General features: G+C 34.5%; 1 protein-coding gene across 1 annotated transcript in view; it reads left to right on the top strand.

The window, feature by feature from the left end:
• Nucleotides 1–26,551, top strand: part of LOC120781985 (matrix metalloproteinase-2-like) — a 204,892-nt gene that overhangs the window by 35,321 nt on the left and 143,020 nt on the right. Inside the window, exon 3 of the mRNA XM_040114155.1 lies at nucleotides 9,612–9,732. Coding sequence (XP_039970089.1) covers nucleotides 9,612–9,732 — 121 coding nt within the window. The remainder of the gene's footprint in view (nucleotides 1–9,611; nucleotides 9,733–26,551) is intronic.

The raw sequence follows: 26,551 nt of genomic DNA, 5'->3' as shown, positions 1-26,551 counted from the left end.
GTAATAATCTGAATAACAATGAAAAATATTAATTTTTACTCGAATTAGTCTTTGGATTTGTCTTATATCTTTTGGCATATGTCTTTCTTAAAAATAGTGATAGAACTTAAAGATGCACTTTTCTAGCTTTGTCTAGCGACGTTTCACTCTCACAGTTACCCTTTTGAATGTAACAAATACTTTTATTTCTCCAAATTTTCAAAAATGGTATTTAAAAACTCCAATTCGGGCAAAAATTCCTGCAAATTGTGTCAAAAGTGTACAAGTTATAGGACGAAAATCGGTTTTTTCTATGGCTTTTAATAAGATGTCTTCTAAATTTACTATCAATTTCCTCAAAAACCCAATTGTGAGAATTTTGGAACTTCAGAAGTTGTGTGGCTTCTAGTTCCTAAATTTTATATACATACTTAATATCGAAGATATTTTGTAAAAATTCACTTTTGTTCGAACCACCTCATGAAACTTGTAGGTAGGCAGATAAAGGGGGGTGGCAGAACATCCTTGGCTCCGGGCGCCCGAAGTTGTAGCTACGCCACTGACGGTCCAAAATCATGTCGAACGAGTGTTTTAGCTCGTTGGCCGCCAGTATGCCGGTACAAGCCTTTTGGATGGCCTCTACGTCTGCATAACGCTTTCCTTTTATGGGCAAATGCATTTTTCCGAAAAGGGAATACGGTGAGTGGTTAATGCTTAAAATGTAATTTATGGCCAAATAATCGGTCACAAACATCGATCGATCTGAGCAATTTTTGGTCGTCAGTCAATTTGTGCGGAACTAACCATGCACACATCTTTCGTAAGCCCAAATGTTCGGTCAAAATACGATAAAACGATGTTTTGCAGATGTTCAATTCCATTTCCATCATCATTTATGTCCTCACGACCACTTTGAAAACGTTGAAACCACTCGTGCACCCTGCTGCGGTATATGAAATTGTCGCCACAAACTTGTTTCATCAATTGAAACGTTTCGGTAAAAGTTTTACCAATTTTAACACAAATTTTAATGTTGGCTCTTTGTTCGAAGCTCATTTTCGCTTCCAATACTAGACACTGGACAATCGATAAAGATTCTAACCCACCAGTCGACATATAGATGGCGCTACCAGGGGCGCTAGATCCAAAAGTCCTGTTTTCTTTGGAACGCACCTTGTATGTATTATGGTATTTTGTTTCTAAAATGGCTGTGGAGGGACGTGATTCAATTTTTAAGAGTTAAAACAGTTTATCTCAATTTCCGATAGATAATGAAAAGACATATAAATTTTGTATATTCCCTTTTTCACCTAAAAATTCAAAAAACCAAGCTTTGGTGTTATTTATATTTTACAAACCAACTTTTTCCGCCACTATTGTTATAATCTTGCAACATCTTCTTACAGGGTATAATAGGTTTGTTCACCAACGTACGTATCATCCAAAACTAATCGAGATGGATATAGTGTTACGTATATATTATATAAATGATCAGGATGACGAGAAATCCAAATGCCTGTCTATGCGTCCGTCCGCCTGTCTGTCTGTGCAAGCTGTAACTTATTTAAAAAATTGAGATTTTTACAACTATTCCTTTGCAAAACAGCAAGCTCGAGTTCGTAGATGGGCGTAATCAAAACAATGCCACGGATCATTTTCCGAAAACGTACAAAGTGCTATAACTATGCTGTAATTTAAGATACAGAACTCAAATTTGGTACTCTTCTTATTAATTAGCGTAGACACTGCTTACGCGATTATAGCCGAGTTAGCAACAGCGCGCCAGTCGTTTTTCTTTTCGCTACGTGGCGCCAATTGGATATTCCAAGCGTAGCCAGGTCCTACTCCACCTGGTCCTTCCAACGGAGTGGAGGTCTTCCTCTTCCTTTGCTTCCCACGGCGGGTATTGTGTCGAATACTTTCAGAGCTGGAGTGTTTTCGTCCATTCGGACAACATGACCTAGCCAGCGTAGTCGCTGTCTTTTAATTCGCTTAACTATGTCAATGACGTCGTATATCTCGTACAGCTCATCGTTCCATCGAATGCGATATTCGCCGTGGTCAATACGCAAAGATCATAAATCTTTCGCAGAACTTTTCTCTCGAAAACTCGCAACGTCAACTCATCAGTTGTTGTCATCGTCCAAGCCTCTGCACCATATACCAGGACGGGAATTATGAGTGACTTATAGAGTTTGGTTTTAGTTTGTCGAGAGAGGACTTTACTTCTCAATTGACTACTCAGTCCGAAGTAGCACCTGTTGGCAAGAGTTTTATCGCCTTGGATTTCCACGCTGACATTGTTGGTGGTGCCAAACACTCGTTCAAATCGCTTTCCACGTTCGTGCTCGATCTTAACGTTGCGAGGTAGGCAGCCTGTTTTCTCTCCGCTACAACACGGCACTCCTCGTCGTACCAGCTGTTCTTTTGCGTTTTCCGAAAACCAATGGTTTCGGTTGCAGCTGTACGTAAGAAGCTTGAAATACCGTCCCACAGTTCCCTTATACCGAGTTGTTGACGAGTGCTCTCAGAGAGCAGGAGTGCAGCCGAGTAGAAAATCGTTCGGCTGTCTGTTGTTATTGCAGCTTCTCGACGTAGAACAGAGACGGGTGCGAATCTTGGCTGCAACAAGGTGGTGGTCCGAGTCGTGTTAGGACCTCGAAGCGCACGCACATCTAAGACACTGGAGACATGTTTTCCGTCTATCACAAAATGATCGATCTGGTTGGTAGTTTTTGGATTCGGAGACAGCCAGGTGACTTGATGAATTTTCTTATGCTGGAATCTAGTACTACAGATAACCATATTTCGGGCCCGGCGAAGTCGATCAGCCTCGATCCATTTGCGGATATTTCGTCGTGGAGGCTGAATTGACCAACCGTAGTGCCAAATATACCTTCTTTGCCCACCCTGGCGTTAAAGTCACCAAGCACGATTTTGATATCGTGGCGGGGGCAGTTCTCATAGGTGCGCTCCAAGCGCTCAGAGAAGGCATTTTTGATCACATCGTCCTTTTCTTCCGTCGGGGCGTGGGCACAAATCAGCGATATGTTGAAGAACTTCGCTTTCATGCGGATGGTTAGACGTTCATCCACCGAGGTGAATGACAGTACTCGGCGACGGAGTTTTTCCCCCACCACGAATCCCAAAACAAATTTGCGCTCCTTCATATGGCCACTGAACTAAATGCCATAAGGACCTACTCGTCTCAGTCCTTGTCCCGTCCATCGCATTTCTTGGAAAGCGGTGATGTCAGTCTTCACTCTAACGAGGACATCAACCAGCTGGGCAGCGTCACCTTCCCAATTTAGGGACCGGACATTCCAGGTGCATGCCCTCAATTCGTAGTCCTTATTTCGTTTGCCATGGTCGTCATCAAAAGGGGGGTCACTCATCCGAGGCTTGTTGCTTCTTTTCATTGGGGGTGTTTTTTTACGTGGCGGGTGCCAAACCAAGCGCTTAACCCTATGTAGGGGATGTTTCGCCTTCTCACTTTAGCTCGCCTTCAAACGGATGTTCTTAGGCTACCCAGAGGATACTTGGTCAAAGACCGGAAGTCGTGAGCTGCTTGAGCTATATATAAAAGAATCGGTTCTGGCCACTCTGAAGTGAATGGCGATCAGAGAACTTTCCTCACTTGCGTGAACTTCTTCACATGACCCCTTCCTCCAAATTTGGTACAAAGAATGGAATTAAGGAGGGACGCCTGTGGTTTGAAAAAATTTAAAAAGTGGACGTGTTCCCACCCTATAATAAGTTTTATGTATATTTCTTCCAAACCAATAAAGATAAATAAACATTTGTCTTGGGTAAATTTAAGTGATATCCAAGGCAAATGTTTTTGACACTTCTTATGTCAGTGTTAAAATAGCTAAAATCGGTTCGGTGTTATCATCCAACTCCCCATATAACGGTTTTGTTAAAAACTACTAAAATTGAGAAATAAATAACTGAATGCATCAAAGACATTGAAAACTCTTTCCTGATGATAGCATGTCTGAATGTCTAAAATGGATTGAATTGAGCCAGTACTTCCCTTGCTCCCATATACATATTACAAAGATTTTCGAACTTACGGGGGACTTTATACCGCATATATAGGCCAATATTTGAATTATCTCAATGGAAATTACAACGCGTGTTCTACTTGCAACAGTGTATATTTGTGCCTACATAAAATTGGGCGAAGACTTGACATAGCCCCCATATAACTAATATCAGTATTTTCGAACATCCCGCTGTCTCTACTCCATGTCATTGTTGATTTATGTAAGGCACCTTAATGAAACCCAGGGAAAATCTTTTAGTACGTGACATGACAATAGTTATTGGGTCAAATCAACCTACCATATATGTAATACATATAATTATTTTCTTTTTTCTAACAAACCTTATACCGAATATGTCGATCAGTGTATGAGCTATTCATTATTTCTTCTTGTTTTTTATTACAATATTAAGTACCTAATTTTCAATTAAAAAATCTCACTCAAAACATCACATTTTTTAAATCAGCAGGCTTTATGTTTCTTGAAATCTATATATAACGCAAAAAAAAACCCCAGCATACACCTGTTACTATGAAATAATAGGTAGATGAAATAAAAAGCAAGTTTTGAATCGTTAAGCTCTCATTTCATGAAGGATTCGTGAATAAGTCAACTTCCTTAATAGTTAATACAAGTATGAAATAAACGATAAAAAGGTATTTGACCTGGAAATATATTTTGGTTGTTTCTGCTAAAATTGATGTAGTTTCGATTAGACTATACTGTGGGTTAGAATAACGATCAAAGACAAATGGCAACGCACCCTACAAAAATACACTGAAGGCTATGATTTTTATTTGCGTTTTTATGCTTTTAATTTTTCCGTCATCAATATTTTTACTATTTGACATTCGTTCATTTATCATTCATTTAGCGCTGCACCCACAGAAAGAAAAACAAAACGTGCCGGGATCATGTTGTTGCTTGGACTGGTAGGTAGGGTATTAAAGGCATATTAGAGGTTAGCTTGAACCAGTTCCGCTGTGTCACAATAAAGCTTAACAAATCGACGAGCAGGAGCACGAAGCGAATTTAAAATTTGGTAGGGAAGCACGATGTATTTTTCGTGTGTTCGCATACTACCTTAATGCACAAGAATGATGGGGGCATATTCAACTGAAAAGACATAGTCTATTAGTAACGTATACGCCACATCTGAATAATTGTAAATATGCTTGCTGGCGGTGGCACAATGGCAATAGTAAGTAAGCCGAGTTACGTTAAAGAATGCCAGACACGACCTGCTTGCCCTAAATGATGTAACAATTCAGCTGCGGAAGGAAGTGTTTCAGGAAACAGGTAGAAAGCACTTTGTGTTCTTAGCACAGGTTGACACGTGCCCCTACCACAAATGCTTTTTATGTTCTAAATATACACAGAAAAGTTAAGTAGATAAAACTAAGTGACAATTCGTCGACACATGCGTTTGGCTCAGGAAATCTAAAGCGACCTTTACATCCATTCGCCACCTTCTTGGGCTTTAGCAAAAAAAATGTAAAATGAAACACAACGCTGCCTTTAAGTTTTATCCAAATGCAATAGAACGCCTTAGGTATACCGTAACGTTAACAATTACCAAAGGATGGGGAATGGTGAATACAAAATAAATCCTCCATTATGGGTTTCAACTCAATTGCACTTGACATTATCGACATAATGTTGTCAAACGTAAACTTTTTTGTGATATTACGGTTTTCATTATTATGCAAGAGGGATTGACTAGCGTATAAAAGAATTACAATTGCTGTAAAAATGTTTCTTAATCTCATTTAGCAAAAATACACAATCATTCCTTAATTAAACATTGGCTTACTTGGTGCTATAAAGCTCCACAGAGTTTGGGTGATCCAGAAAGCCTCTTTTGTATGTTGCGCATTGTGTTGGCTTCACACTTAGGATCATATAAGAGGGATTTATAGGGGCTGCGTCGAAATCAGACGATCGGTTGGCACCGTTCACATTTGAAAATGGTCGCAATCGAACGGCAACTACTACAATAATACCTACTTCCCATATAGCGCAATTTTAAATTCCATATGATTCTTTCACTTTCCACCACACAAATCGAACACCAATAAATATATTGGGATAAAACTTTGAACAATTAGTAATGAGATATGCCATTTCGAGTCTAAAACCGGGCCGTAACTACTCAAGGCCCCACATACCGTATATATGGCCTAAGGCTAACTTTTTGTCAAAATATCGGTCAATTTATAAGATGTTTTATTGAATCTCGAGAAAATTTTTCCTTTGACAACAATATACTAGTGTGTCAAAAATGACTTGAATAGAGTTAATACTTCTCTTAGCCGTCATATGCCTAAAAAAAAATTTTCGAACTTCCAGTTGAATTTATGCCACATATATTGGTCAGTTTATCATTGTGCATAAATGGATAAAATTTTTACAAAAATTTCCCTTAGCCACCATATAGGATTCAGACCGGATCGTGCGGGGTCATGTAAATGATTATTATTATCGTTTGACTCAAATAAAACGCATTACAATTAAGTCTAAACACACTCCACCGTATCCAAACTTGTCTTCAGCCAACAGTCCCATCTTGCCGAAGTTTCTATGTCAAAGCCTTAAATTCTGAAGCAGAAGTTAACCAATCTCAGTGAGGCAAAAATTAATGAGGGTATAAATATCGCAACTTATAAAGGATAAGAGCTTTGAAGAAAAACTGGATGATCAGGAAAAAGTCGCCTGGAAATGTTTTTGAGCGTTGTCCAAAATTTTCTAGGAAGCTATAAATTGGAAAATTTCAAATGCTTAATAAATGCACTTATAACGTCATACCTATACAAAGCGTTGGGTGTAATACGTCAATTAAAATTCATATTATACTAACATTACCCTTATTGAACAAAATTCATAGAATACTGTATATTATTTACGATGGCGCTGAATTCCAAAAATTATTATACTCCTATTTATTTATTTTTGGGAATTTTCTTTTCAAATTATCTAATATACTTAAATAAGTTTAATTTTGTCACTATTTTTAATATATACAGTGAAAGCTTTCTCAAGCGGACACTGACGGTCGCAGCGATGTTGTCCGCCTAAGGGAGATGTCCGCCCAATAGAGCGTTTTGAGGAACATTAAAAACAAAAAAACAAATATGTAGAATGTTCCCTCCACTCAGGAAATAAATATGTTAATACATTTCAAAACATTTTATAATACATTTTTATTATTAAAGTATTCATGTATTAGAAGTTCCAATCCTTAAATCATAAACTTGTATGAAATTAGTATTAGATATTAGTCCATATATACAATTTAAAATTAGTTTTGTTGTTGAAAAAATGTACGGATTGTTGATTGCTTTAGGTTGGTTTGCTTCCTTTTTTTTATTTTCCACAAGACGAATATCTAAACATGTTAGTTGTTGATATACAACAACATCACTTTTAGCAAACGTTTTCAAGCGAGAAATTTGTTTGAATGCTTCATGATAATTACTAATTAGATCCATGTCTTCCACAGCTACCTTCTCATCAGAATCACTTAGGTCCTCCCCAGCATTGGTAATCAATTTCAATACTGTAATTTTCTGTGTATGCAACGTTATCAATATTTAAATATTCCTCTCATGCGGATTTAGCTGCATCCATATTTGATAGCATATCTTTTATAATGAAGTTTCTGTATATGACTTTAAAATTTTGTATTATGTCCTAATCCAAGGACTGGCATGTGGATGTTGTATTAGGAGGTAGAAACTCCAAAGTTATGTTTGTCAGGCAGTTATCTCTGGGATGAGAGGCAGCATTATCTAAAAATAAAATAATATTCCTGTTGCGAGAATTTTGTGTCAAGTTGTCGTAACCACTCTGTCATAATTTTTGTTGTCATCCACGAGTTCCAATCGACTGGTCAATCGGCAATTTGTATGTGTTTAAAAGCTCTCGGGCGGGCCGCTTTTGCAATGACTAATAGCTTTTCTTTTTGTCCATTAAATTATGGTTGTATGCGTTTGCCGACCAATGATTTAAAAACTGAATAAAGCAAGACAAATGGTGAAGTTGAAGAGAGAGTTGTCCGCTCATGGGAGATATTTCGTAATAAAACAGTGTCCGCGTCCGTCCAAGGGAGCGTCCGCTTAAGGGGTTATGCGTAGTCAGAGGCACGAAAAAATTACAATTTTCAGTATTTTTCTTTGCTATTAAATCGGGTTATTTTACAAAAGTAGTAATATGGCATATTATAGAATGTGTTTACTTGAAGTCACGAAAATTTCAAAAAAAAAAATTTAATTTCCAAAGTTATAGTTGTTTGTATTGACCCTGTTCCGAAAAAAGGTACTTGCGGTGACAACCATAAGTCCTTGGAGATTCATCTAAAATTATTCGAACAGAAAAAATTAGTTTTATAAATAGATAGTCCTGGGCCTGATTGAAGGAATTTTTGTTTTTTCAAAAATTAACAAAATGGAGGCCTCAGGAAATTTTTTTCTAAATTTTTGGAAAAAATCAACAGTTAATTGGTCTTGAAAAATCGAAATTTTTGAAAAAATAAAAATCCTTCGATAAGGCCCAAGTTTATTATGTATTCTAAAAGCTGTATAAATTTCATTAAAATCTACCTAGCGGTTTTCGAGTTACAGTTGTCACCAGTTCAAAAAACATAGTTTTGAGAAAAACGCGTTTAAAGTTTCACACTAGCGCTTTGAAGTGCCCGAGCTCTCTTAATTATTTATCGAATAACTCAAAAACTAATTATCGGATCAACGTGAAATTTGCAGATAATATTTTTAAGATATTACACTTAACGAAAATGCAAAAAAAAAAGAATAATTTTTTGAAAATTCTGACTACCCCTAACCCCTTAACGTAGCATGATTCCCTTCTAAAACAAGGCGAAAATTTTGGGTTTGGGTTTGCGCTGTATTTTTATTTCATAGCAAGTACTTATACATATCACACACATGAATTTTGTCAGTATAGAACTTTCCTCGCTTTGCTTGACAATTCATACTTTAAGACAGAAAAAAGAAAAGTATATGCTAGAATGAACACTTAGCATTGGGTGCTTTTCTCTAGTAAAATTGGCGACTGTTTCTTGGCAAAGCGTAAAAATATGCAAGTTGCTCCGCCTTGCTGCGTTTTGCTTCGATGTGAACGTACTCATACAAAAGCATGATTCAATCTTTTATGCCAAAACAAATGTCTGGTGCAAAGCGAAGCAAAAGCTCTACTTATGCGAAGCAACCATAAAAGTTGCTATGTAGTATTTAAATTTTTTGCAAATAATAAAAAAAATAAATTAAATTGTAATATTTTTGAAGTCTGTAATAAGGTTTGAAAATAGAAAACTTATTCACATTATTTTTAATTCGAATTATTATTAACTGCTTTCAAGTACAATACAATCTAGTGTTCCTTTTTACAATTAACATTTTAAGTTGTAAGGATAAAATAACATTAACAAATTTAATGGACTTTGACAATCAACTATTTTGCTCATTGATGGCCTTTTGATAAACTGAATTTTCTTTATTTTCCTAGCAAGAACTTTTATTCTTTCTTTTTTATTGTAATTGCTAATAAAACCGTGTTTTTTTCTTTCAGGTAAGAAACAAACTGCACACTCTAAACATCTTTATCTCGTAAGCATAATTGAAATACTCTGTGATGACCTGATTGAAGTCATTCGAAAATTCGAATGTTATAGTCAGAAGGTAAATAAAAAGTAAGTAAATAATGTGAGACGGTTAAATTGCAGCATTGGATCAGCTATTATAAAATAAAACAGCCGACAAAGGATTAAGAAAAACTAAAAACGTTCTTAGCTTTGGCAATCTCTCATTTAGTGCATAATGCAATGCAGCATCCATATTGTGATAATCAAGGACACCAGAAAGCGTTTTCGTAAAGTACCAATCAGACGAAGGGTTTTGCTTATCTTTGCAACATTACATATTCACTAATTAGGTAGCGTTCCTTATAATAGCAATTTAGAACATTAATAAATTGTCAGTCAGCTCTACCATTTGGTTTATGTAATTAGCCATTCTGTTCCACCTTTATCTCTATTTGAAATTTCCGTTTTACATGTACGTGAATGTAAATTTATCAACGTAAGGTATGACGAATTTATGACGCAACTTGGATCTTAACTGATATACCGTTATTCTAATCTAAAAATTTAAGCAAATGGTGTTGCGCACAGCAGTTAAAGCACGTGGCACCAATTTCAATGTGTTATATAATAAATAATTTTTGCGAGAACTATTCATATGTCCGTTTTTATTGAATAAAGTAAAAACTTTTATTATCGCTTCTGTAGTTAAACGGAAAAGTGGAATAGTTAAAAATTTGAATTTTTGCACGCATTTGCCATATTTCGCATTGCATATCATAAAATATCACTACGTGCAGCAAATAAAGGCTTATGACAAGCATAACTGTTTCTGGCGTAGGCTATAAACTTTGCAAACAGTAATATTCATTTGGTATTGAAAATAATTGAAGCCAATCAAACGCACAGTTCGTTCATATAAAGAGAATATATTTCATGACATAACAGTGTCTATTAAAATTATATGTTTTGCAAAACTTTATGCAACATTTGTAGCTTACAACAACAGCGAACTTAACATTCCGCATATTTTTCGCTGTATTTCACTCATTTTATTTTAGCAAAGCTTCAATTTCGAATTTATAGAGTTCGCGCGGGTCCGGTTTTTTGATATAAGATTAATTGACCAAGGAAAAGAACTCGGATAAAAGCATGATTGATCTACCAAAAATATATATATGTATGTATGTATAAAGCGAACAACTATAAAAAACATCATATTTCTACTGTGAACTCTGAGGACTCATGAATAGGTCAGTCTGTAGCCCATCTCTCTTATCTGATATTAATTTTAACGTTCCCGCTCGTCTGTTCCAGTCTGTTTAGACCCTCACTTTTAAAATTTTCTCGAACAAATTTTGATTTTAACGAACCATTCCGCCGTATATGTCATGATTTCAATTCTTATTCCAGCACATTTGACCTAACAGACTCACTCTTTACCATTAAAAAAATTATTTTATCTACTCTTAATAAGTAACATTTAAAAATTATAAACTTTTATCTAATTCTTAATTTCGGCCTTTGAAATTTTTGTTTCTGTAGCTGAACAGCTTAAGATCGCAACGCTTAAAACTCTCTTGCCTTTTATGACTCGGCTAATACCGCTCGTTCGCGGATTGCGCCCACGCGTCGGTTGGGCGGGAGGAGGGTAATCGTTGGGTATTATTATTACATATTCCCAAATCATGCATGTATTTGAGTTACAAAATAGTGCAATTATTATTAATTTATGACGACTTAAAATAATAAATGGTCACCGTTCCAATAACTATGTACCGGTATACACACGAAGACTGTTGTCGCCCAAACCGAAAACGACACGAACCCTTCGTTTTTTTATTCGTAAGAGTTCTCTGCTACGCAATTCGGCATTCCTTTCCATCCTGAAATTCTTTCCATGGTTTCAATTGCGCTCGGCTTCAATTTAATTTTTACAATATGTTCGGAAATTTTTCCATCTAGTTTTGTATGTAATATGCAAATATAAATAATATAACAGAAGTATTTCCAAAATGGGAGAATAAGGATAAAAAACAGTTAATCAAAATATTTTGGCCAGCACGCACATGATGAATTTGTGAGACATAATGTGAAGAGAATTGCCCGACTCGTGCCTCCGTGTGAATGTAATGAGCGATAAATGTCTTCTTGAGTAACCTCAATCCACTCAAACATAGTACACCCAACTCTTTTTTTACACGGTTTTTTATTACACGAATTTGAAGTTTCACGGTTGAAAAAAAAAAAATTTTAATCACTGTCTTGTAATTATGTTTGTTTTTACCACACTTGCACCATTGCTGAAATGAACATACATAGTAGTAACTGGGAAATCACCTTATTCGATAACTCTTACATACACATTATGTTCACATGATATTTACATTAAATATTGCTTAATTAAAGTGTTTAAAGTTTATTAGCTCGCAATATTTTATCAATTATTCGTGCTATCATTTGCCCTTACTACAGTTCACAAAATGCCGAAAACTTCAAAGACTGGTAAAAGGTAAGCCATTTTCAAGTAAAATTGAAAATCTTGGACTGTCTGGCAAGAGGTGAATGTTCAACATCTGTGGGCAAGGATATTGGCTTAAACGAAGCTATTTACTATCAGGACCATTAAGAAAAATGAGAATTAAATATGGAAATTTGTCACCAGTTCATCAAAAGATGGTTCCAAAACATCGTCATATATTAGAGATGAAGTGTTAGTAAAAATGGAAAAATGTGTAGTGTTTTGCAAAAGAGAATACCTGGATTAACAGATTTCTTCTGTTGTTTGCTTGCTCTACCAATTTTTCACCTGTATTAATTATGTATTTTAAGTTTCAATGCTCAATAAAATGCCATATGAACATACAATTTGTATACAATCTGCAAGTGGTGTCTCTTCATTCATATTATTGTTTCAGATTTGTTTGCTTGCAGCTTGTTATTAGTTGTTCCCGTTGTTTCTTCTGGTTTATTATTTTTGTTTTCTGCAGATTTTTGTTTCATTTCAAAATAATGACTGCAAGTTGCTACAATTGCGTAACAAACAAAACCATGTACAACAATATTATAACAAAGTATAAAGTTGTTTGTCATTTTGTCACTCGTTGGCGGTTGTTGCAATTCTTCTCTGATTTCCTCTCCATTATCATTCGCTCAAGACTAGCTCGTTTTTTGCCCTTCTTCCGGCATTACGATTGAAATTTTTTCGATTTGTATTCAGCTTTTCCCTCATCCTCTCGACGTATGTATGTACGTTCGAGAGCTGCGAGTGCTCAGCAAAGCGTGAATTGAAATTTTTCAATAGGTTAGGCCAAAAGTTGGTTGCGTTCTGCTGCTCATGCAGCACTTTAATAACAGTGTCTGAATGTTTTATACTCTTGCAACATGTTACTACAAAGTATAATAGTTGTGTTCACCTAACAGTCGTTTGTGTCACCTGGAACAAATAGAGATAAGTATAAGTTATCTGTATATGTATAAATGATCAGGATGACAAGACGAGTTAAAATCCGGGTGACTGTCTGTCTGTCCGCCCGTCTGTGCAAATTTGTAACTTAATGAACTTTGGTATGCGCGATCCTTAGCATAAAAAATTACAAGCTCGTAGATGGTCGTAATTGGACCATCGCCACGCCCATAAACCGTTATTAACCGAAAACTTATAAAAAAATTAAGGTATAGAACTGTAATTGGACACAGGCAATCGCAGTGATAAAGGGCAACTGGCCCTCTTCTTACCAACAGTGTGAAAAGAGATGAAGACGTAAGATAACCCCGCTCACTCCCCATATAACAGTACTATTAAAAACTACTAAAAGGGCAATAAATCAATAACTATATACGCCAGAGACATTTTAAAACCCGAGATGGTATAAAAATGTTTCAATGAATCCTGTGTCAAAATTGGACGATAGGCATGGCATCCCCCACTTTTAGTGGAAAATTTAAATATAAAGACCCACCCGACCGATGGCCAAATTTTGTATGTGGATTTCCTCTAACATTTTTATGTTAGAGTGTAAAAATGGGCGAAATATAAAGACTTTCGAAATTCCGACTGGCTTTATACCACATATGTATATCGACCAATGTGTCAGTTACCTAAATAAAATTGGGAGAGCGTATTTTTCTTAAACCGGTGTATATTTATGCTTAGAATGAATAAAATCGGATGAAAACTCGCCCTAGACCCCATATATTTAACAGATCTTAAGTTCCTGAACTTACTTCTCTAGCTTTAATCCTTGCCAATTGCAAGAATATTAAATATTCGTTTATATCCGAACTTAGCTCTTCCTTACTTGTTCTTCGTTGAATTTATGGAGGACTTTGTTGTTATTGGCATATGTTGCTGCTGCACTTATGACAAAAGTTTCTTGATCGATTATTGCCCATTCTCTATTATGCGGTGAATATGTAGGAACTAAGTTTTTTTCTCTATCCACGTATATTTTATATTTCCCTGAACTGTCATTTGAAAATCTAAAAATGAAAAAAACACTCCAATATGATAAAAACTGTCCAAATTATTGTAAAAGTACATTTATTTGGCAAATACAAGTTTAGAATCGCTTATTTACGAAAATCTATGAAATTAGGTGAAACGAATGAAAAAAAATCTTACACACCAAAAAGCTGCACGACAGCTGAGCTATACATGCTTCTACTAGTTACATACATACACAAAGTGGTTTTAATTTTTCTAAAAGAATTTTCAGTAGTTCACCATTTTCACAAACACACATTCCGGGAAAGGAAAACATAAAAAAAGGTTTAGCTTTTAAATGTGGTAAGTATATCTAAACTTTCTGGTTCCCATATTTTTACTTCCCGCCTATTTAATGTTTTCTGAACACGTTCGGAAAAACCTACTGTAAGCATAATACCACCGAGTTTGCAATATTCTTCCTTAGCCCTTCGCAATAATCCTTCTTTTAGCACCCTGCCAATCATTGAGTTTTCCGCAGGTCATTCCTTTGACCACTTTTTATACCCTGAACAGGGTATATTAAGTTTGTCAAGAAGTTTGTAACACCCAGAAGGAATCGTCAGAGACCCTATAAAGTGTATATATAAATGATCAGTATGTTGAGCTGAGTCGATTTAGCCATGTCCGTCTGTCTGTCTGTCCGTCTGTCCGTCCGTCTGTCTGTATACATACGAACTAGTCCCTCAGTTTTTAAGATATCGTTTTGAAATTTTGCAAACGTCATTTTCTCTTCAGGAAGCTGCTCATTTATCGGAACGGCCGATATCGGACCACTATAACATATAGCTGCCATATAAACTGAACGATCGGAATCAAGTTCTTGTATGGAAAACTTTCACATTTGACAAAATATACCTTCACCAAATTTGGTACAGATTATTTTCTAAGGCAACAATGTAGTCTCCGAAAAAATTGTTAAGATCGGATTACTATAGCATATAGCTGCCATACAAACTGAACGATCGGAATCAAGTTCTTGTATGGACAACTTTCAAATATGACAAGATATATTCACGAAATTAGGTATAGATTATTTTTTAAGGCAACAATGTAATCTCTAAAAACTTGTTCAGAACGGATTACTATAGCGTATAGCTTCCATACAAACTGAACACATAGTTACTAACAGAAATGCACCCGTGAAGGGTATTTAGCTTCGGTGCAACCGAAGTTAACGTTTTTTCCTGTTTTATTGAGAGACTGTCATGACATTTGGTAGTGCTGCAAGGTCAGACAAAATTCTTTATTTTTGGACATTTGAATTGAAACACCCAATTTACCTCCTCACATCACGCATAAGGTAAAATATTAAAGATAAAATATTAAAGTTGACACTATTCGAACTTAAGGCTTCCGAACTATAATGGAACAATATATGTACCAAAGTAAAGTCGATTCATTTTCTAAAATACGAATTTAACATACATTTTTTTAAGGAATTGAAAGAGGCTGCCTCAACACACTTTCGGCATTTGAGGTAGATCCATTAATTTGAGGAACAAAATCTTCAAACCTCCATTAAATGGCTTCTTCTGATGTATATTATATTCTTTCAAGACACATTTTTGTCGGGAAATGTTGCTCAATGGCAATTATTAATATTATTAATAATACAGCAAATATTAATTATTAATTAATTAAAATTAATATTCTATAAAATAGTATATTATACAATAGTGCAACAACACGCAAACCTCTTAACCTAAATATTTAAATAACCCCGTATTTTGTTTGATTTAATAGTTTAATCAGTTAAAAATTTTAATTTCTTTTAAAAATCTACTTACTTATTTATTTTTCCGTTGCGGAGTCCTCCAATAATTCAGTCACATCTAGTCAACTGTCAATTTCCGAAATAGCCTTCAATGCGCGTAGCGATTGACTTGTAATGTCTTCAATTGACTCAAAACGGTTTCCCAGGAGCGGTCTTTGAGTTTGCTAAATCAAGGGAATATGATGGTTGCGGTACGATATTGGTTGAAAATTTTGCGAAAAACTCCCGAAGAGTCAATGCAGTATGCGACAAGCACAGGATGTCAGCGCATAATTCCGGCCTCTTTTTACGAATAATACGCAAACGATGCATAACACTTTAATAGTATGCCTTGTTAACAGTTTGGCTGATCAAAAGGAATTCGAAGGCCACCAGACCTCGATAATCGAATAACACTGTCAACATAACCTTGAATTTCGACCTGCTTTGACGTAGTTTTTTCAGGTTCGGCTTGGATCGTCAATAATACATATGTTTCATGACATCCTGCTATTTTTCGAAAAAATTTAATGATTTCGGAACCACTTGCGCTTTCAATTTTTTTAGGCACAACTGTCGGATTATATTCCAACGATGTCAATAAGATCTCTGATTGTAAATCGTCGATTCTTTAACACAAATTCCTTTATTTTATTGACGTGTTTATCATCAGTTGATGTTGATAGCCGTCCTGGACGTGGTTCGTCGTCAACGTTTTCGCGACCCTCTTTGAATAATTTGTACCAATCAAAAACACTCTTACAACATTCTTAATGTTTCGGCACCAGAAATTTGATTCCGCACACAAAATTTAATGGAACTTCTTTGATGAATAATTTCACTCGTTGTGAAAATCGGCGAATGCACTGTATGTTCTTCATAAAGACAAGCGTATACACTAATAATTATTTTGATGTGACATTTGGCACCTTTGCCCTGAAAAAAATACATTTCTCCGAATGGGTTTTCGCTCAAAATTTAAATTGAAAAATATACAACGTTTTGTCCACAATAGTATGTAGGTATATGTCTTTATGCTGTTAGTACTACATACAATATCCATTCCACAAAATTTTTCATATAATTACATATTTTTAAAGCAAATAGTACACGAAAATTAAAAAAATGGCTGGTATCATTAAATATATTGTTCACTTCAACCCATCAGTCTGTACGTAAATTTAATTAAAATAAGTATGCAATATAATGTAAGTAGTTTTATAATAATGCCATTTATATTTTTGGTGGCCCTTAAAAGTACATATAGTGGCTATGTACTTTTTAAACGAAAGTTATTCCAAAATGCGAAAATTTTTCCTCATCGCATATACAATCCACTCGATCACTTCACGCAACGCTAATCGCTACTAAAAAAGTGGAATTCTTCGTTTACACCAATAAGTATAAGTGTCAAATCTCTTTTCTGTAGTGAACCCCCCTTAGTTACCGAGCTAAAAACTTTGGCCGTTAAACTAAATTCGCGTAACCAGCAACGAAAGTTACTTCATAAAACTTCTTTGTCCAAAAGATGTGGAGAGAGAATGAAGATATCAAGGAATAACAGAAGAAGCAATTGAACGAAATCACAAAAAAAGTTTGACAACAACAAAAACTGAAATCATTGAATATATCCCATATTAAGGGTATATAAAACTGTTACTTGTTATGAGCGATGCAAAAATTTGTCATATGCAAGCGACAAAGTTCCCAATTTGTCTGCCCGGTGTGCAGCGAAGGAACATGGTGTTTTGATAGCTTGTGACGAGTGCACTTATTGCCCGTTGTTATCGAAGAATTGCAATCATTATTGAGCACTCATATCCTTGCAGCATTTGTTGTTGCGACGGGAATTATAAGAGCCCTGGCGAAGGAGTTAAAGATGTGGTGAAACATACCTACATATCGAGGAAACATAAATAGTTAAAACTGCAAACCAAAAAAAATACCATTTGAATGACATGAAATGGCAATAGTTTCTTGATTGCGAAACCGAAAACCGCACCCCTCAATGGAAAATGGACGGGGCAAATCGCAAAGTATCGGTGACTTGATTCGCTCAATCCTCTGAGGAAATTTTATGTCATCTGTTTGTGATAGGGCAGTCATTGTATTCTTTATATGTCCAGCTGCATCTCTTCACATATCCCTCGTCTCTCAAGCATTCGCATGTTGCATATGCCATTTGTGTAAAAATTGTCACAGTAAGAGGGGCAGTGTTGTCAACGTGTGTTGCATACAATCGTCTCTGCACAGGACCTTGGCGAATAAAGGTTGTACTGAGTTGCAACGGATAAGACAAGCAAAAAAGTGAAATCCATATCGCGTATACGTCATGGACTCTGGCACATTGCATATTATTCGATACTCGCAACCATTACTTTCACAACGGTACAATGGCTTCAATCTTGAATATCTTAATATTTTCTTACTAATTTTAGAATTTTTTCCATTTCATAGTAGGTATTCAATTTAGGTATTAAAAGACAAGTTATAAAAAACTAACCTATATTATTGGGACCAAGCGTAATTCTAGCATTTTTATATATTTAAATAAGAATTAAAAAATTATAACACTCTTCGCACAATATTAAGGTATTCTAATTTTCAGCTGTCCAGGTATTCTAATATTAAGAAGTCTATATATAGACTCAATAGATTTAAAATTAAGTTAAGAAAAAGTCAATAAACCTTACAAACCACCTAGAAAGGAACTTCGGTCTAACTGTCGAAAACCTGATAGTAGAGGTCTGAACTGCCTCGATAAATGATCTGGGATATGAAATTTAATATAAGATAGAATAAATGAACTGCCAACTGTTTCGTTTAGACTTTTCTCTAAGAATTTTATACCAAGCATTTCCCCTATCAGAAATTCCCTAAGGCAAGAAGTAAAAGTTGTATTTTGAGGGGAATTTGCTATCCTTTGCCTTTCTTTTCAATAATTCTATTCAGATTCATAGTAAAGTGTTACTCTCATTTAGTAATTTAAATGAATTAGTAATAAACAGAGAAGACATTTGTGAAAAGTACGAAACTTCAAACAAATAATTCCATTCAATTCTGTAACAATTGTTTTCGAATTTACCTTATTTACAAATTCTAACATTCGAATTTGCAAGTATTTTGTCTTTCATTCCATATTTTTTTGCAATTGTCTCTTTTATTTTACACTTGCCATGCCATAACTGCCATTAACCAAACGTTGCCGAAAGATTCGCAAAACCACCAAGACTGCAAGCTGTCAAATTAAAACTTCAAACTAATTTCTTGAATGTCACAAGCGCGCAAACGCCTTTACGGTTGCATTCAACAAAATTAAAATACAGCAATTTGGTATTGCAAAAGAAAGAACAAAACATTTGCCAAGATGGCGGGTAATAAAAACTTAAAATGCAAAATGTTCCCACTTACAAATTACATAATTTCAACAATGACTGCGTAAAATTTCCTGCGGCACTTGCAACTTGCTGCACTTAGTACAACTGCCACTCAAAACAAAAGAAAACTTTGACATAGAAGCATTGAAAATTTCTCGGTCCAAACATGCGTATATACATATGTACACACATACATTAACACAATATTAATAATAGTATTAAAATGTTGAAGCGTGGGTAAAAAACGAAAAATAGCAGTGCATGGAGGCGGAGCGAAAGCATGGTTGTCGCCAACAATTACCAGCAACATGCCACATGCCACTATCATCAAACGTCGTTCGTCACACAAACCAGCGCAAGTCAACAGAGGCGTCATGCATCCGCCTGGCGAAGCATTTACAACGGAACTCGCGTTTTGGCATTTCAAACTTTTCAACAATTTTAGCACTTAACTGTAACTCGCGGCAAGTGTCTCCGTTCAGCGGTACATGCAACCATCCCTTCCGCTTGGTATATACGTATGCATGTATGTATGTTTACATATATTATGCAAGTAAATAGTTGTCACCACACAGTTCACATCAAGAGGAAGCATCGCCACCGAATGTACCGCAAAAACATCTGTACATCCGCACTCAAAACTTCAACAACAAAGTGTACACATACATAATCATTTAGGAATATTTGTTGTTTACAACACTTTCGCGTACTTAACACAGCTTACAATTCTAATAAAATGGCGTGAGAAAGCACAATACATAACTGTTTGCCATTTCTCTCTCACGCTTGCTCAAAATCTGCGCGACCCGAAAGTACTTTAATCGTTTAATATTTTCATTCAATTATTGCAAAAAAACGAATATTAGACAAAAATCTGAAATAATACCTTGTTCCACTTATCCACTTGCATTGAAATAAAAGATCCCAATTTTTCTTTTTGAAATGAAAAAAAAACACAAGAAAAAACGTTGACTTCGGCTGCACCGAAGCTAATATACCCTTCACAGGTGCATTTCTTTTAGTAACTTAATAATGCAAGTAACATTTAATATGTGTTTGTATGGAAGCTATATGCTATAGTAATCCGATCTGATCTTTTTTCGGAGATTACATTTTTGCCTTAGAAAATAATCTATACCAAATTTGGTGAAGATACATTGTCAAATGTGAAAGTTTTCCATACAAGAACTTGATTCCGATCGTTCAGTTTATATGGCAGCTATATGTTATAGTGGTCCGATATCGGCCGTTCCGACAAATGAGCAGCTTCTTGAAGAGAAAATTACATTTGCAAAATTTCAAAAGGATATCATAAAAACTGAGGGAATAGTTCGCATATATACAGACGGACGGACGGACAGACAGACAGACGGACATGGTTAAATCGACTCAGCTCAACATACTGATCATTTATATACATATATACTTTATAGGGTCTTCGACGATTCTTTCTGGGTGTTACAAACATTGTGACAAACTTAATATACCCTGTTCAGGGTATAATAATAAGTCTTCTTTCATTTAATTATTTTAGCGTTTTGCGGTATTTCATACTTTCCGTTGGACGGTTCCAAAGAAGTTCTTACCATTTGTTCGCTTACCTCTAATATATTTCCCTCCAATGTGACCCTTGTCTTCCTATAGTACGTACATACATATGTACATATGTATGTATGTATGTTTTATTTAACCTAGATAATTTTTGTACTCGGTGTATATGGAGGAAAATTGTTACTAGTTATTACTTCGAATAGTTAAGTTTAATTACTTTAGATAACATGGTGCGTTGTTTAAAGAAAAATACAAACTTTATTTGCAATTCCGTGAAATCCTATTGCTGTGAAAAATGCAGAATCATAAACTAAAGCTGCTTCAGTAAAAGGGGATTCATTATACAAGTATTAATATGTTTGTAAAACTGTGAAGTAAACTCCTATAAGAACTGTGGAAAATAGGTTTTGTGTAGCATATGAGTGCAGCATCTTAGCTTTATTACTACAATATATTCTACCCCGTGATTGAGGGAATCATTGTATTATGGATATGAGATTTTCGTTAATTTTTTCCATTTCTCAAGTAAACTCGAGTTCATGTTGCCTACACTGATGACATACTTATTTGGAAGAAATATGCTATAACAACGATTACTTATCATATCTACATATATGTATGTATATGAATACAAAAAGTAATGTCACTTTTCGTCGTAATTTTATAACTTAAGATCTATTAAGAGACTATTTTGGTGGATGGTTTAAGTGAAGTTTACACAAAATCGACCTTTCTTCATTTATCACATTTTTTTTAACAAATAAATTCAACATCAAACAAATACATATGTATATGATATACATATGTATATATATATATGTATATATATATACATATATATACATAGGTAAGTCTGTTCTTACCTGATCATTTATCTAGGGGCTAAGTTCGGTTGCAACCGAAGATTTTATACTCATTTGTGAATAAAAGCAGTGGCTTGAAGAGCACCTGCATTGGTCAGTCGAAAAATAGCGCAACATATTGTGGTCCGATGAAACAAAAATTGTTTTATTTGGTTCCCGAGGACGCCGACAGTATGTACGAAGGTCAGCAAACGCTTTATTTGATCCTAAATATGTTTTACGGATGGTAAAACATGGAAGTGCCAAAATCAATGTATGGGGGTGCTTGTCTTACTATGGTACAGGTCCGTTATTTTGGATTAAAGAAAACATGGATGCCAAATTGTACGTTGAAATAATGGAGTCGACTATGCTACCACACGCTGAATGGAAAATGCCGTTGAAATGGGTCTATCAACAAGATAACGACCCCAAACATACCAGCAGGTTGGCAAAAAATTGGTTTGCTCTAAATGGAGTTGAGGTTATGGGTTGGCCGGCTCAGTCACCGGACCTTAATCGAATTGAGAATCTTTGAGCAGAGGTCAAAGAAGCTGTAAGCAAAGAGAATTCGTCAAATACGAAGCAATTATGGAGTGCTGTGAAACAGGCCTGGAAGTCCATTCCTCTCGAGAAATGCAAGCGTTTGGCGTACTCCATGCCTAGGATATGCGCAGCTGTGTTATCCAACAACGGTCATTCGACGAAATTCTAACTGTTTAAACTTTATTTTATATTTTTATAATGAATTAATTGATTTTTGATGTAATATCCTCAATACTGCTATTATTAATCACAGCTGAAATTTTTATTTACAAACTTTTTTATTTATTTAAAGAAGAATTTTACCTTATTCTTTAAAGAAATCATATTATTAATCAATTAAATACAATAATAATAACCAATAATAACCAAATCAAATACACGATTTGTTTGCTTCATTCTTGGTTATGCCACTGCTATTATTTCGAATACAGTAGTATGTAAGGGCTGGGCCAAGTCGCCCAAATTTATCTTTTTTAGACACAAAGATACACTGTTATGAATAAAACACATACATATTTGCCGATATATTAGGTATAAAGTCACCCGGAAGTTCGAAAATCTTTATATTAAGTATGTGGGGGCTAAGCGAAGTATTGGACCGATTCAACCCATTTTTGACATACAAACATACCATTATAAGGGAAGGATTTTCATTTAATTTCAATTATATATATCACACATTGACCGATATTTTCGATCAAAAGTCAACTATAGGTACTGGGGTCTAAATATTCGGTACCTAGAGTCTTGAACAGTTTTTGTTGGATTTAAACAATTTTTGGTCATAAGGTGACACACTGAGGACAATATTAGGACAATTAGAGGTTCTACAAATGGTAAATTTTACACTTCTCTCTTAACTTAAAGGCATTTTGCCGGAAAGCTTATAAATCCTTCCAATATCTACATATATACATATATGTATATACATACATATATAAGAGAAGTATTAAGTTTGCTTATGCTAACTATGTACATATATATCTATATATGGATATATTTATATGTATATTTATTTTAAGTCAATAAAATAATTTTTGGGATTTTGATAAGGTCTGAACGCGTAAACGGTGGTAACACAAACTTGGGTGAACATACTTTAGGCATGACTGCTCAGCTGGACCACCTGCGAGTACAACACATATGGTATATATTAAAAAAAACAGAAAAAAACTGCTTCTGCAAATAACCCACGTATTTGTAAAAATATAAAATGATAATATAACTCAAAGCCTTATATTGCTTCGTTCGCTTCCATTCTGGAAATTTCGAAATTTCGATTTATACTGATGAAAGTTTTACACTGATGGAATAATGTTTGTAGCGGAAAAATGGCAAAAGGTGGTCAACCAAAATGGTACATATTTGTCTATTTAATTATTATTTTAAATATTAAAAAAATAGTTGATGTTTGATTAGAAATACGAAAAGATTTTTTCTAGTACTCAAATCAAAAGCTGATTTTACAAAAAATAACTTAAAATTAAAAATAAAATAAAATTCGCCATTATTTACTAACATACATTTTCCATTCAAGGCTGGTGTTTTTACATCACCTTAAGTACTTATTATGTTATTACCAGAGTATTTTCTGATATTCAACATAGAGAGGAATCCCATATACTTCAATTTCAATTACAAAATTTAAATAAACATCTCAAATTTTAAATTTTCTCTAACAATTCATCATAGTTTTAATTATATGAACTACACACGATGCTTTAAAAATAATTGCTATAAAATTTGAAAAAACGACATTGAAAAATAAAAACTTATTACAATAGGTATTATGTGGTATTACACCACATAACGGATTGAAAAATTAGTATCACATATCGTCTTGAAAATTAAAAAAAATTATTATTATTGAAGAATAAAGAAGAAAAATTTTAATCTCATGTACATAAACTAAAAAGTAAAAAATAAATTGTTTTAAATTAGAGCGATCATCTTCAATGCTCTACAGCAGTGGTCGGCAAAATTACACGTTCAAAAATTAAATTTTCAATGTTTAATCACAAACAGAGGATATTACAACTTTGCTTCCATTAGATGTCTCTAGGGTCAAGCACTGGTCGATTAAATCGATTAAAGCGTTTTATATCGATCTTGGGCATTTGTATCAACATTAACCCAACAAAATATTTACATCCCAAACTTATTCTCAACTGAAAATGTCACTTTTTGAGCCGAACTCTCGACATTTGCGGGAAATTTTGCTTTTCTTTTTTAATTTCAAGAAAAGTGCGGCTGAGAACCCGCGCTTTACTGATGCTGACACATACATAGATAATACTATTCCTCTGCTACTACCATCTACATGATTTCTATTAGGTATTAAAAAATATAGAATTTTTGTAAAGCAACTTGTGTTAGTTTACAAAAAAATGGATCGTAAAGCATTTCGTGTGTTAATTAAGCATTGCTTTTTGAGGGAATAAGAGAAAACACTTTTGGACCATTTGTATACAATAAAGCCTTAAATTTACAAAAAAAAAATTGGCGGAAGCAAAGTTGTAGACCTAATAAAAAGTTAACATCTAATTTCTAATCGAATAATTTTATTATCAATTAATTATCGTGCCCGAATTAGATTATTAAATTTTAATCCATCATGTTGAATTAAAAATTTGCAACCTAGATACTCATATATACATATGTATGTATGTGTATATTTAACCAAAATTCATATTTCCGTTGAACATTGACATTTACCTTAGATTATTTGTAAATTTTTTGTTATTTTGGAAATAATGTTTAACTCGCACAAATTTTGTTTGTTAATTATTAGTAATTATTTCGGCAGTACTTCACGACTCCCCATTGTTAACAGCAATCTAGTCCTACTTTCTTAAGTCCAGACTTATTTCTTTCTTTAAAATTTCCTTCAAAAACTGTTTGCTACTGACTTGAAATATTAATTCATCAAGTACCAAGTTCTGAGTAAAACCATTTTAGTGTACTTTAATTACCGTCTAAAGTAAAATTAGTTTTCTTCGAAAAATACTTTTAAAATATGTTCGTTTACGTAATCGTTTAGTTTATATCCTATTCTTGTGTTTTCCTTTATCTCGCACCATACTCATATTTCAGTGTTTCCTGTTGCGGCATCTGACATTTTCGAATCACGTACAAACAAAAAGATGTGGCATTTTATAAAATTTATTGACCTCCTGACTCAGCGCATTATGAATGCTAAGGATGAAATACAAAAAAGAGCCATTCTTAAGTTGGCATACGTCGATAAAATTTTAATATGACCGAAATACTGCAAATATTTATATGTGTATATACTTGTATGTATATTACATTTACCTACATATGTAACAAAAACGCCACGTCTGGAATTTTTATTATTTGACTAAAACAAAAGGCTTTTCAAATAATGGAACATATTTCTATATTTAAGTATCACAAAATATTTAGTATCACAAAACAACGATTATCCGCTAAAATATATTCCCTTTTATCGACGTATGTACATAGTAGTCACACAGATGGGGTTAACCCACCCGTTCGCATTATTTTATACATTCGCAACATATGTACATATGTTACAAAAGAATTATTGAACTAAAGACAACAACTGATTAGGAGTTATTTAATAATATGAAATTTATTAGAAAGGCGAAACTTCGAAACAATTTCGGTAGTCTCCCTTTACGTTTCAAAAGCTATTGGTATGGCCTCAGAACGAATAATGTCACCAAATTCCCAGAAATCGGTACAGCCTACCAGTGGAAGTCAATAGCATCCACGCCAAAGTTTATTCTCAAATTGAACTCAGACGTAATCAAGTTAAATGATTAGACAATTTCACAAGCAATAGACGTGGAAAGATATTATTTATTGTTATGGATGGAGGATTTCTGAAGCGTATAGTGTAAAAGTTTAAGTGTAGGAAATTTAAAAGTCTGCAAATACGCCAAGTAGTGAAATATTTTTTTTTATTATTTTACATTGTACCTAGTATATAAAAATAAAATACTAACAACAATTCTAGTCTAATTAATTAGTAGAGATACTTAAAAGCTAAATGTTAAGAGATACATTTGCTGCTACTGTAGTCTTACTAGGTCGGAAGGCTTCTTGCGTTACAGCCGGATTTCTTGTCCAGCAATTTCGATGAGTCTGGAGGCCTCCTCATTAACTTGCTGTCTAAGCCCCAGTTCGTGAGATTTTGCTATTTTCAAGATTTCTTTTACTACTGAATTCACGCCTAGATCACGGTGCAGGTCAGCAGATTTAATGTACCAAGGAGCATTAATTAAACTCCTTAGTACCTTACTTTGAAAGCGCTGAATGCTGAATAGCGCTGAATACGGCTTTGACTTGAGCAACCCCATAGTTGGGCTCTATAGACCCAAACTGG

This window comes from Bactrocera tryoni, unplaced genomic scaffold, assembly GCF_016617805.1.
Source record: "Bactrocera tryoni isolate S06 unplaced genomic scaffold, CSIRO_BtryS06_freeze2 scaffold_826, whole genome shotgun sequence".
NCBI lineage: Eukaryota > Metazoa > Arthropoda > Insecta > Diptera > Tephritidae > Bactrocera > Bactrocera tryoni.
The sequence above is the reverse complement of the archived record's forward strand: the minus strand, read 5'-3'. Positions and strand labels throughout refer to the sequence as shown.